The sequence below is a fragment of the Lissotriton vulgaris genome, chromosome 2_1 (assembly GCF_964263255.1).
Source record: "Lissotriton vulgaris chromosome 2_1, aLisVul1.2, whole genome shotgun sequence".
Taxonomy (NCBI): Eukaryota; Metazoa; Chordata; class Amphibia; order Caudata; family Salamandridae; genus Lissotriton; species Lissotriton vulgaris.
The window spans coordinates 1,636,961,378-1,636,975,043 of NC_141687.1; the positions used below are offsets into that span (position 1 = coordinate 1,636,961,378).

At 46.1% G+C, this 13,666-nt stretch overlaps 1 protein-coding gene across 2 annotated transcripts in view; it reads right to left on the reverse strand.

The window, feature by feature from the left end:
* The window catches only part of PTPRU (protein tyrosine phosphatase receptor type U), an 816,311-nt gene that overhangs the window by 20,249 nt on the left and 782,396 nt on the right, over nt 1–13,666 (reverse strand). For both annotated transcript variants that reach the window (XM_086957511.1, XM_086957512.1), the window contains one exon: nt 9,375–9,500. In XM_086957511.1, coding sequence (XP_086813637.1) covers nt 9,375–9,500 — 126 coding nt within the window. The remainder of the gene's footprint in view (nt 1–9,374; nt 9,501–13,666) is intronic.

Genomic DNA, 13,666 nt, shown 5'->3' on the forward strand with positions numbered 1-13,666 from the left:
CGTCTTCGGCCCGGTTTGCTTGAATCCTGATGGTGCAATGAGCAAGGGTCTCACATCTGAGAATACCCTTCCACGCTTAGGGTGGACAAAAATATTTACAACAAGGGGTGGTGAGGGACAGAGTCTCTGAATTAAGCAGAAAGCTCTCACCCAGTCAAGAGATCAGGGCTAGATCCAACACCGTTTTTTAGCTCACTGCACCATCCCAGTTTCAGAACCCGGCTGTATGCAAATTAGTCTGTTCCTGTCCCAGTGCATGATGGGAACAGGGCAAACCAAACTACAAAAGCCAATTCTTACACTGGGAAGGAAACAAGCTCCCGGGGACCGGTTTCTGGCATTACAGCCGTCTTCGGCCCGGTTTGCTTGAATCCTGATGGTGCAATGAGCAAGGGTCTCACATCTGAGAATACCCTTCCACGCTTAGGGTGGACAAAAATATTTACAACAAGGGGTGGTGAGGGACAGAGTCTCTGAATTAAGCAGAAAGCTCTCACCCAGTCAAGAGATCAGGGCTAGATCCAACACCGTTTTTTAGCTCACTGCACCATCCCAGTTTCAGAACCCGGCTGTATGCAAATTAGTCTGTTCCTGTCCCAGTGCATGATGGGAACAGGGCAAACCAAACTACAAAAGCCAATTCTTACACTGGGAAGGAAACAAGCTCCCGGGGACCGGTTTCTGGCATTACAGCCGTCTTCGGCCCGGTTTGCTTGAATCCTGATGGTGCAATGAGCAAGGGTCTCACATCTGAGAATACCCTTCCACGCTTAGGGTGGACAAAAATATTTACAACAAGGGGTGGTGAGGGACAGAGTCTCTGAATTAAGCAGAAAGCTCTCACCCAGTCAAGAGATCAGGGCTAGATCCAACACCGTTTTTTAGCTCACTGCACCATCCCAGTTTCAGAACCCGGCTGTATGCAAATTAGTCTGTTCCTGTCCCAGTGCATGATGGGAACAGGGCAAACCAAACTACAAAAGCCAATTCTTACACTGGGAAGGAAACAAGCTCCCGGGGACCGGTTTCTGGCATTACAGCCGTCTTCGGCCCGGTTTGCTTGAATCCTGATGGTGCAATGAGCAAGGGTCTCACATCTGAGAATACCCTTCCACGCTTAGGGTGGACAAAAATATTTACAACAAGGGGTGGTGAGGGACAGAGTCTCTGAATTAAGCAGAAAGCTCTCACCCAGTCAAGAGATCAGGGCTAGATCCAACACCGTTTTTTAGCTCACTGCACCATCCCAGTTTCAGAACCCGGCTGTATGCAAATTAGTCTGTTCCTGTCCCAGTGCATGATGGGAACAGGGCAAACCAAACTACAAAAGCCAATTCTTACACTGGGAAGGAAACAAGCTCCCGGGGACCGGTTTCTGGCATTACAGCCGTCTTCGGCCCGGTTTGCTTGAATCCTGATGGTGCAATGAGCAAGGGTCTCACATCTGAGAATACCCTTCCACGCTTAGGGTGGACAAAAATATTTACAACAAGGGGTGGTGAGGGACAGAGTCTCTGAATTAAGCAGAAAGCTCTCACCCAGTCAAGAGATCAGGGCTAGATCCAACACCGTTTTTTAGCTCACTGCACCATCCCAGTTTCAGAACCCGGCTGTATGCAAATTAGTCTGTTCCTGTCCCAGTGCATGATGGGAACAGGGCAAACCAAACTACAAAAGCCAATTCTTACACTGGGAAGGAAACAAGCTCCCGGGGACCGGTTTCTGGCATTACAGCCGTCTTCGGCCCGGTTTGCTTGAATCCTGATGGTGCAATGAGCAAGGGTCTCACATCTGAGAATACCCTTCCTAATGAGTGTAAGGCTCCTGATGATGGTAAGCTGCATGTTTAAGGCTCCTGATGAGTGTATGCTGAGTGTAAGGCTCCTAATGAGTGTATGTTGTGCGTAAGGCTCCTAATGAGTGTACGCTGCGTGTAAGGCTTCTGATGAGTGTAAGCTGCGTGTAAGGCTCCTAATGAGTGTAAGCTGCGTGTAAGGCTCCCAATGAGTGTAAGCTCCGTGCAAAGCTTCTGATGATGCGTGTAAAGATCCTGATGAGTGTATGCTGAGTGTACGGCTCCTGACGAGTGTAAGCTGCGTGTAAGGCTCCTAATGACTGTAAGCTGCGTGTAAGGCTCCTAATGAGTGTAAGCTGCGTGCAAGGCTTCTGATGAGCATAAGCTGCGTGTAAATATCCTGATGAGTGTATGCTGAGCGTACGGCTCCTGACGAGTGTAAGCTGTGTGTAAAGCTCCTAAAGAGTGTAAGCTGTTTGTAAGGCTCCTAAGGAGTGTACGCTGCGTGTAAGGCTCCCAATGAGTGTAAGCTCCGTGCAAGGCTTCTTATGAGCGTAAGCTGCGTGTAAAGATCCTGATGAGTGTATGCTGAGTGTACGGCTCCTGACGAGTGTAAGCTGCTTGTAAGGCTCCTAAAGAGTGTACGCTGCGTGTAAGGCTCCCAATGAGTGTAAGCTCCGTGCAAGGCTTCTGATGAGCGTAAGCTGCGTGTAAAGATCCTGATGAGTGTATGCTGAGTGTACGGCTCCTGACGAGTGTAAGCTGCTTGTAAGGCTCCTAAAGAGTGTAAGCTGCGTGTAAGGCTCCCAATGAGTGTAAGCTCCGTGCAAGGCTTCTGATAAGCGTAAGCTGCATGTAAAGATCCTGATGAGTGTATGCTGAGTGTACGGCTCCTGGCGAGTGTAAGCTGCTTGTAAGGCTCCTAAAGAGTGTACGCTGCGGGTAAGGCTCCCAATGAGTGTAAGCTCCGTGCAAGGCTTCTGATGAGCGTAAGCTGCGTGTAAATATCCTGATGAGTGTATGCTGAGTGTACGGCTCCTGACGAGTGTAAGCTGTGTGTAAAGCTCCTAAAGATTGTAAGCTGTTTGTAAGGCTCCTAATGAGTGTACGCTGCGTGTAAGGCTCCCAATGAGTGTAAGCTCCGTGCAAGGCTTCTGATGAGCGTAAGCTGCGTGTAAAGATCCTGATGAGTGTATGCTGAGTGTACGGCTCCTGACGAGTGTAAGCTGCTTGAAAGGCTCCTAAAGAGTGTAAGCTGCATGTAAAGATACTGATGAGTGTACGCTGAGTGTACGGCTCCTAAAGAGTGTAAGCTGCTTGTAAGGCTCCTAATGAGTGTAAGCTGCGTGCAAGGCTTCTGATGAGCGTAAGCTGCGTGTAAATATCCTGATGAGTGTACGCTGAGTGTAAGGCTCCTGACTAGAGTAAGCTGCATGTAAAGCTCCTAAAGACTGTAAGCTGCTTGTAAGGCTCCTAATGAATGTAAGCTGCGTGTAAGGCTCCCAATGAGTGTAAGCTCCGTGCAAGGCTTCTGATGAGCGTAAGCTGCGTGTAAAGATCCTGATGAGTGTATGCTGAGTGTACGGCTCCTGACGAGTGTAAGCTGCTTGTAAGGCTCCTAATGAGTGTAAGCTGCGTGTAAGGCTCCCAATGAGTGTAAGCTCCGTGCAAGGCTTCTGATGAGCGTAAGCTGCGTGTAAAGATCCTGATGAGTGTATGCTGAGTGTACGGCTCCGGACGAGTGTAAGCTGCTTGTAAGGCTCCTAAAGAGTGTAAGCTACGTGCAAGGCTCCCAATGAGTGTAAGCTCCGTGCAAGGCTTCTGATGAGCATAAGCTGCGTGTAAAGATCCTGATGAGTGTATGCGGAGTTTACGGCTCCTGGCGAGTGTAAGCTGCTTGAAAGGCTCCTAATGAGTGTAAGCTGCGTGTAAGGCTCCCAATGAGTGTAAGCTCCGTGCAAGGCTTCTGATGAGCGTAAGCTGCGTGTAAAGATCCTGATGAGTGTATGCTGAGTGTACGGCTCCGGACGAGTGTAAGCTGCTTGTAAGGCTCCTAAAGAGTGTAAGCTACGTGCAAGGCTCCCAATGAGTGTAAGCTCCGTGCAAGGCTTCTGATGAGCGTAAGCTGCGTGTAAAGCTCCTGATGAGTGTATGCGGAGTTTACGGCTCCTGGCGAGTGTAAGCTGCTTGAAAGGCTCCTAAAGAGTGTAAGCTGCGTGTAAAGATCCTGATGAGTGTACGCTGAGTGTACGGCTCCTGGCGAGTGTAAGCTGCTTGTAAGGCTCCTAATGAGTGTAAGCTGCGTGCAAGGCTTCTGATGAGCGTAAGCTGCGTGTAAATATCCTGATGAGTGTACGCTGAGTGTAAGGCTCCTGACTAGAGTAAGCTGCATGTAAAGCTCCTAAAGACTGTAAGATGCTTGTAAGGCTCCTAATGAGTATAAGCTGCACGTAAGGCTCCTAATGAGTGTAAACTGCATGTAAGGCTCCTAATGAGTGTATGCTGCCTGTAAAGCTTCTGATGAGTGTAAACTGTGTGTAAAGCTCCTGATAAGTGTATGTTGAGTGTAAAGCTCCTGATGAGTGTAATCTGGGTGTAAAGCTCCTAAAGAGTGTAAGCTGTTTGTAAGGCTCCTAATGAGTGTACGCTGCGTGTAAGGCTTCTGATGAGTGTAAACTGTGTGTAAGGCTCCTAATGAGTGTAAGCTATGTGTAAATCTCCTAATGAGTGTAAGCTGCATGTAAGGCGCCTAAAAAGTGTACGCTGCTTGTAAGGCTCCTAAAGTGTATAAGCTGAGTTTAAGGCTCCTGACGAGTGTAAGCCTTGTTTAAGGCTCATAATGAGTGTATGCTGTATGTAAGGCTTCTGATGAGTGTAAGCTGTGTGTAAAGCTCCTGATGAGTGTATGGTGCGTGTAAGGCTCCTGATTAGTGTATGCTGCGTGTAAGGCTCCTGGTGAGCGTATGCTGCGTGTAAAGCCCCTAATGAGTGTAAGGCTCCTGATGATGGTAAGCTGCATGTTTAAGGCTCCTGAAGAGTGTATGCTGAGTATAAGGCTCCTAATGAGTGTATGCTGTGCGTAAGGCTTCTGATGAGTGTAAGCTGAGTGTAAGGCTCCTGAGTGCAAGCTATGTGTAAATCTCCTAATGAGTGTAAGCTGCATGTAAGGCGCCTAAAAAGTGTACGCTGCTTGTAAGGCTCCTAAAGTGTATAAGCTGAGTTTAAGGCTCCTGACGAGTGTAAGCCTTGTTTAAGGCTCATAATGTGTGTATGCTGTATGTAAGGCTTCTGATGAGTGTAAGCTGTGTGTAAAGCTCCTGATGAGTGTATGGTGCGTGTAAGGCTCCTGATTAGTGTATGCTGCGTGTAAGGCTCCTGGTGAGCGTATGCTGCGTGTAAAGCCCCTAATGAGTGTAAGGCTCCTGAGGATGGTAAGCTGCATGTTTATGGCTCCTGATGAGTGTATGCTGAGTGTAAGGCTCCTAATGAGTGTATGCTGTGCGTAAGGCTTCTGATGAGTGTAAGCTGTGTGTAAGGCTCCTAATGAGTGTAAGCTATGTGTAAATCTCCTAATGAGTGTACGCTGCGTGTAAGGCTTCTGATGAGTGAATGTTGAGTATAGGGCTACTGATGAGTGTATGCTGCGCGTAAGGCTCCTAATGAGTGTATGCTGTGTGTGAGAGCATCAGGACATACGACAACACCGCAAGGCCATGGTAAGGACATACTGACACTATGCCATGGCATTTAGGTGTGTATCCCTCTTTTACAGCTTTTCATATTAATGTTTCTTAACATGTTCTCTAACATCATTAAAGATGACAATCAGCTGTATAATTGTCATACTACCAAAGCACTGATTAAATAAATAAATGAAACAAGGAGCAATTCTGATCTGGGGTAAATTGCGCAAGGGGCAGCGGTTGATTTATTTATTTATGGTGTTTTATAAAGCGCCAACATGATCCAAGGGTATCAGAACGCTGTACAAATGAATGATATACATAAACAATGATCTGAAATCAGAAAAAACACATCTAGCAAAAACATAGACCAACTTCATTAACATAAGTTATGATGTCACAAAGTTATTGTTGAAACGATCACCATTCGTTTATGAGTCATTGGAAGGCTTCTCCGTGATTATTTTCCAAGAGTCTGCTTTTCGTCCATTCCGGGTTCCCGGTCGGCAATGTTTGTGTGGGTTCTACTGGAGTGGGTGTGCTTCTGCCCTGTACTGGTAGTATTGTCATTTTGCTAGTTATTGTACAAGTGGATAGGTTCACCCTACTTTTAAGAGAGGAATGTGTTCATTGGGATCTTTTTCACCTCTTTTTTAAAGACGTGGGTTGATGGGTTAGACCGAACCTTGAGTGGTAGCGAGTTCCAAATCCTTGAAGCCAATTCAGAAATGGAGGGTGTGTATTTTTTTTGTTTCATGAATATGAGGGGGAGGTTCTGGTTCTAGCCTGAGAGTGTTTGCACTTCTGAGAGAGTGGTTGCCTCCTGAAATTATACTCTTTCTGCCCGGTACCTTGGCTCGTTATATTGTTAGGCTTTATACATAAGGCAAGCAATTTTTAGTTGAATTCTGGTCTCTACAGGGAGACAGTTCAGAGATCTAAGTGATAGAGAGATGTGGGCAGATCGTCTAGTACTGGTTACCAATCAAGCTCCTGCATTGAAGGTTTACTTTAAGTGGAGCCATTCTCGATTTGGGAAGACCCGAAAGGGTCGCAGATTCATACTCTAGGCTTGAGACCACTAATGATTGTACTGCTTGTTTGAAACCTTGTGATGGCAGAAATGGTATTACTTTGTTCAGTAGATTGAGTTGGAATGACACTCTGTGCGTGGTTCCACTGATATGTGCTAGCATGTTCAGATTCTTCTCCAGTGTTATTCTAAGGGAATTGGAGAAATCAATAATGGTTGATTTGCACTTGAGAGCTTCAAGATGATTGAGCCTCTCTCGAATGCACGTGGGGCTTTTGCAAGGAGAAAAAAGTAGGAATTCTGTTTTCAGAGAGTTCAGTTTGAGGTTGTTTTGGGCTAGCCAGGACTGAGTTTTGACTAGAGTGTTATTTAGCTGAACAAAATCCTTTAGGGAGGATATCTTTAAGTATAATTGTGTGCCATCTTCATACATGTTATATGCGACATACGATTGTTTGAAGATTTCAGTCAGTGGCCCTGTATGAAGATAAAAGAGTGTGGGGGAAATGGTCGATCCTTTTGGGACTCTGCAACTCACTGGTGTGGCCCCTGAGAAAGAGCAGCCTAATTTGATTCATTGTGAGAGGTTCTGCAGGAAGGATGCAAACCAGTAGAGCACTTTCCTGGAACAGCCCCATTATGTTTTTTAACAGTTTTTGTTGTTGACCAAGTTGAACGCCGATGAGTGGTCTAGTAGGATGAGTAGGCAGGAGTCATTGTCTGGCATCTTAAGGGTGTCAACAATTATGTGAACCATGGCTGATTCAGTGCTGTGCCCTGGTCTAAATCCTGATTGAAATTTGTTGAAAAGGTTGAATTGATCAATGTGTTGACTCAATTGGTTGTGCACGCATTTGTCCACTAACTTGGCCAAAAAGGGGATGTTCGACACTGGGTAAAGGTTGCTCAGTATTGTAAGGTCTGCTCCCATTTTTTTCAGTAGGGATGTAACTTGCCCAGCCTTGATGTAGTCCGAGATGATACCACGTCCTAGTGATGAATTTATAATCTCCGTCAGTAGGTGACTGAATTTCGGTTCTGTGACTTGTGGTTATCTCCTCACCCAGAGGATTAAATTCTTCACTACTGCTAGATCTTTTTCTTGAATTTTCACCTTCTGGCCTCCAGAGAACATCTGGCCAGGTGGAAAGTGATAAAATGGTTATTCACACCCTGCAGCTGTCCTTTGACCTGATGGAATGGGGAAAAGTAAAGGGGGGCACTTTCCGTGTCCAGAGGGACGGGTATTGTTCCTTACCGCCACTATCTAATCAAACTATCATTTGCTGTTGCTGGGTGGAAGCCTTAAGCCATCGCATCACAGGAGACACCAAACCAAGCAGCCCAATTTTGTCGGCGATACAACTTTTCCAAACATTACTCTATGCAAATCAATTGGTTCCACTGGACATGCAATGCACTGATGGACACAAATGCATCTCCTGCTGCAGATCAGGAATGCTCTGGGGTCCTATGGTAGACAGAGGCTAAGGGGGAGGAACGTCGCCTCACTGCTCTTTTGCAGTGAAACAAAGGGAAAATAAAATGATAATAACTAAGTGTTAATATAATTTTATTTTCTCCTACTTCCGCAGCTTAGCGTGAGGGGGCGGGGGCAAGGGAGGAGTTGTAGCACCCTCCTAAGTGCGAAAGGACTGCTTTGCTGGCCCTCTTGGGCTGCCCAATACAGTCTTGCGCACTTCGCATGTTCTCCATGCATGCTGTAGTACAACCTCTGTGGAGAACATGGCTGACCACTGAAACACGGCACTGAGACCAAAAGGCAGCGTTAGGATTGGCTGACTGAGAGCCTGGGTGTGCTTCCTGTTAAGGCCGAGCGAGGGAGGACTACAGAGGAGAGACGCAGTGAGTAGGTAAGTTTTTTATAGCTGCTTCCCCCCACACACTCGCCCCCCTACATCCGATTACTGCAGTCTGCCGCTGATGGTAGACACTCGGGTGTTCAATGATTCCTAGAGTAACCCTTAAGAAAACCTCTGAAACTCTGGTTCTAAGTAATATATTTGGAAAACTGTCTTTTAAAAGTTTTTGTTTGTCCCAATTTTATAGCAAAAACTGCCTTCACTTGTCTCTCAGCCTGAGGGCTAGTCACAGTCCCTTGCACTGTGAAGAGCCAGTGCCAAGGGTGTACTGCACTAAATGTCACTGTGCTTGTCTGACCTGCTTAGAAAGATGATGTTAGTGTCTGTTATGTAAGTTGGTATTTACAAAGTTCACCTGTTGCCTCTGCAATGGCCTCTTCAAGGGGGGCCCTCTTCAATGTCTTGGTGTGCTGGTGAGCGTCTACATGGATTTCTTTATATCAGTGTCCTTCAGTTCTGTCTACTTGTGACTGTCACTCTCTGGGTCCCGGTTTCTCCATTCCTATGTCTCACTGTCTCCTCGTCTACTAGTGCCCAAGTCGCAAGTTTTCAGGCTCTCTTGCGCCAGTACATTTGAAGTGGCCCTGCCTGTGTCTTTTTTGCTTCATATCCATGTCTGTATATCCATGTCTTGCAATGACAATCCCCTATGGTCATCGAGAGTCTTGTGTTCAGTAAGGATATCTCTCAAGCTGTCGGTGTTTACCTTCCTATGGCCAGTGAGACCCTCCTATCTAGAAGTCGTGAATCTATAGCTATGGTCAGTGAAAGGCTCCTCTTCGGCAGTTAGTGGGCATATCTCTATGGACAGTAAGCGGCTAACCTCTTGCTGCCCAGCCTTCTGGGTAATATGTAGGTCACTCTGGCAGTGAGAGAGACACTCTAGGCCTCTGTTTATATGTGTTTATGGTTGCATGGTCAGTAAGATGCCCTTTTTTGTGGTCCTTGGTGAAAGCACTCTCCTGTAAATAAACTCTTACCCTGGTGAGATTTTGGACCCGGAAAAGTCTCGCCACAAGGTCCTCATCCGCAGACCCTGAAACAAATTCCACCTCCATTGGGCCATACTGCTGGAGTCCTGGCTCAGGCCAGTACTGAAAGCAGGGCTGTAACAAAAGAGCAAAACAGATTAATGCCGTCTGAATCGCTCTACGGCTCAACGTGAATGTGAACATGCACAATTCTGCAGTACTTAAAGAGGAGGCTTGTCTGCTCCTATTTTCATTTACACTAAATAAAACTAACACATACCACCCACAATGTCTTCAATTACCCAAGATCATACACTTAACGGAATGGAACTAGAACTCGACTAAACCATACATTGAAAGTCTGCACGACAGACAACGAATATTTTCATCAAAAAAAGTGGGAGCTTATCTCAGTCACTGGACACATGACAAGGGAGAGCGCAACACAAATATAGACTGATAGCACAATGGGGTGGGTGGTGGACGAACAGAAGGATGATAAGAGACAGAGAGAGGGGAGTAAATACGAATGACTAAAGGCGCTGCGCAGATGTTGAAAACATTCCATAGAAAGCACTGGGTGCCGTACTGCTGATAGAAAGAACAACCCAGATGCTGAAAATATTCCAAAGAAATCATTGTGGTGCTGTACTACTGACGGAAATAACTATCCAGATGCTGAAATATTCTATAGAGAGCACTGGGTGCCTTACTACTGATAGAAAGAACAATACAGATGCTGAAAACATTCCATAGAAAGCACTTGGTGCAGTACTACTGATAGAGGGAACTATCCAGATGCTGAAAACATTCCACAGAAAGCACTGGATGCCGCACTACTGACAGAAATAACTATCCAGGTGCTGAAAAAATTACATAGAAAGCAATGGGTGCCGTACTACTGACAGAAAGAACTCCAGATGCTGAAAATATTCCATAGAAAGCACTGGATGCCGTACTACTGACAGAAATAACTATCCAGGTGCTGAAAATATTCAATGGAAAGCACTGGGTGCCGTACTACTGACAGATATAACTATCCAGCTGCTGAAAATATTCTATAGAAAGCACTGGATACCGTACTACTGATAGAAATGACTATCCAGAAGCTGAAAACATTCTATAGAAAGCACTGGGCGCCGTACTACTGACAGAAATAACTATCCAGGTGCTGAAAATATTCCATAGAAAGCACTGGGTGCCGTACTACTGACAGAAATAACTATCCAGGTGCTGAAAATATTCCATGGAAAGCACTGGGCGCCGTACTACTGACAGAAATAACTATCCAGATGCTGAAAATATACTATAGAAAGCACTGGGTGCCGTACTACTGACAGAAATAACTATCCAGGTGCTGAAAATATTCCATGGAAAGCACTGGGCGCCGTACTACTGACAGAAATAACTATCCAGATGCTGAAAATATACTATAGAAAGCACTGGGTGCCGTAATACTGATAGAAAGTACAATACAGATGCTGAAAATATTCCATAGAAAGCACTGGGTGCCGTACTACTGACAGAAATAACTATCCAGAAGCTGAAAACATTCTATAGAAAGCACTGGGCGCCGTACTACTGACAGAAATAACTATCCAGGTGCTGAAAATATTCCATAGAAAGCACTGGGTGCCGTATTACTGACAGAAATAACTATCCAGGTGCTGAAAATATTCCATGGAAAGCACTGGGCGCCATACTACTGACAGAAATACCTATCCAGATGCTAAAAATATTCTATTGAAAGCACTGGGTGCCGTACTACTGATAGAAAGCGCTATCCAGGTGCTGAAAACATTCCATAGAAAGCACTGGGTGCCGTACTACTGACAGAAATAACTATCCAGGTGCTGAAAACATTCCATAGAAAGCACTGGGTGCCGTACTATTGACACAAATAACTATCCAGATGCTGAAAACATCCCATAGAAAGCACTGGGTGCCGTACTACTGACAGAAAGAACTATCCAGATGCTGAAAACATCCCATAGAAAGCACTGGGTGCCGTACTACTGACAGAAATAACTATCCAGATGCTGAAAACATCCCATAGAAAGCACTGGGTGCCGCACTACTGATAGAAAGAGCTATCCAGATGCTGAAAACATTCCATAGAAAGCACTGGGTGCCGTTCTACTGACAGAAATAACTATCCAGATGCTGAAAACATTCCATAGAAATCATTGTGGTGCCGTACTACTGATAGAAAGAGCTATCCAGATGCTGAAAATATTCTATAGAAAGCACTGGGTGCCGTACTACTGACAGAAAGCGCTATCCAGGTGCTGAAAATATTCCATAGAAAGCACTGGGTGCCGTACTACTGATAGAGAAAACTATGCAGATGCTGAAAACATTCCATAGAAGGCACTGGGTGCCGTACTACTGATAGAAAGAACTATCCGGATGCTGAAAACATTCCATAGAAATCATTGTGGTGCCGTACTACTGACAGAAAGAACTATCCAGATGCTGAAAACATTCCATAGAAAGCACTGGGTGCCGTACTACTGACAGAAAGAACTATCCAGGTGCTGAAAATATTCCATAGAAGGCACTGGGTGCCGTACTGACAGAAAGAACTATCCAGGTGCTGAAAATATTCCATAGAAAGCACTGGGTGCCGTACTACTGACAGAAAGAACTATCCAGGTGCTGAAAATATTCCATAGAAAGCACTGGGTGCCGTACTACTGACAGAAATAATTATCCAGATGCTGAAAACATTCCATAGAAAGCACTGGGTGCCGTACTACTGACAGAAATAATTATCCAGATGCTGAAAACATTCCATAGAAGGCACTGGGTGCCGTACTACTGACAGAAAGAACTATCCAGGTGCTGAAAATATTCCATAGAAAGCACTGGGTGCCGTACTACTGACAGAAAGCGCTCTCCAGGTGCTGAAAATATTCCATGGAAAGCACTGGGTGTCGTACTACTGACAGAAAAAACTATCCAGGTGCTGAAAATAGTCCATAGAAAGCACTGGGTGCCGTACTACTGACAGACAGCGCTATCCAGGTGCTGAAACTATTCCATAGAAAGCACTGGGTGCCGTACTACTGACAGAAAGAACTATCCAGATGCTGAAAACATTCCATAGAAATCATTGTGGTGCCGCACTACTGATAGAAAGCGCTTTACGGATGCAGAAACCACTCGGTAGACAGCCTGAAAGATCAGGCCGGCCTGCTGTAATCCACGCTACTGAGCCGAGACGCGGGCTGTCAGCAGCCATTAACAGGACAGGCAGCATCTCAGGCGCCCCGTGACAGAGGCATTCTACGAATAATTGGATCTTAAACGGAGTAATAAATCTCACGAGGCATCGAACCTTCCAGCACCCAGAGGCGTCATCTGATGGTCCGCTCTCAGCGGCCACACTGCTCCCTCCCGAGCCTCTCCCGCCCGGGGCACCGTCCGCATGAAGCCTCTACCATTCGTCCTCGAGGTGGGGGGAGTCTTAGAAAGCACTAAAGTCAATAAAACCCAATGCTGCCGGGGGGCTGGGCCTCTGTTTACCAGTGGGCCCCATTCTTCAGAAAACACAAACCCTTTACCGATGGAATATTAAGGAACCAAGGGAAATAACCGACTTCTCTCCCAAAACGCAAACCGTGGGCACCCTGCTGGAGGAAGTATCTCCTAGCCTAGGCAGAGTATCCCCTCGGAGCTTTCCCCAGCTGAGGAGCACAGGTTCCATCCCCGAGCCTCCCAGGCTCACGGGGGTTCACTCCGTCATAGAGCTTCCCAACCTCAGGGAGTTCTTATTCTATCAGGGAGCTCCCCAACCTCTTTCAGTGCTTAATTCATCTCAGGGCTTTCTTATCACAGAGTACATATTATGTCACAAAGCTTTCAGGCCTCAGGCAGTGCGTGTTCAATGTTCAATCACAGGGCGTTCCGACCGTAGGATGGGGAAGTTATACGACAGGGCTTGTAATATCAGGAAAGGCGTATTCCATCAGAGCGTTTCCGGACTTCTGAGCGCCCAGTTTCCATCCTCAAGCTTCCCACCCAAAGAGCGCGCATGTTACATCATCGGGATTCCCAACTCCTGATTCAGCATCTTCGGTCACAGAGCAGCCCAACCTCATAAAGAGCATATTCTATCGCTGAGCTTCGCAACCTCATAAAGTGTATCTTCTATCACTGAGCTTCGCAACCTCATAAAGTGTATCTTCTATCACTGAGCTTCGCAACCTCATAAAGTGTATCTTCTATCACTGAGCTTCGCAACCTCATAAAGTGAATCTTCTATCACTGAGCTTCGCAACCTCATAAAGTGCACATTC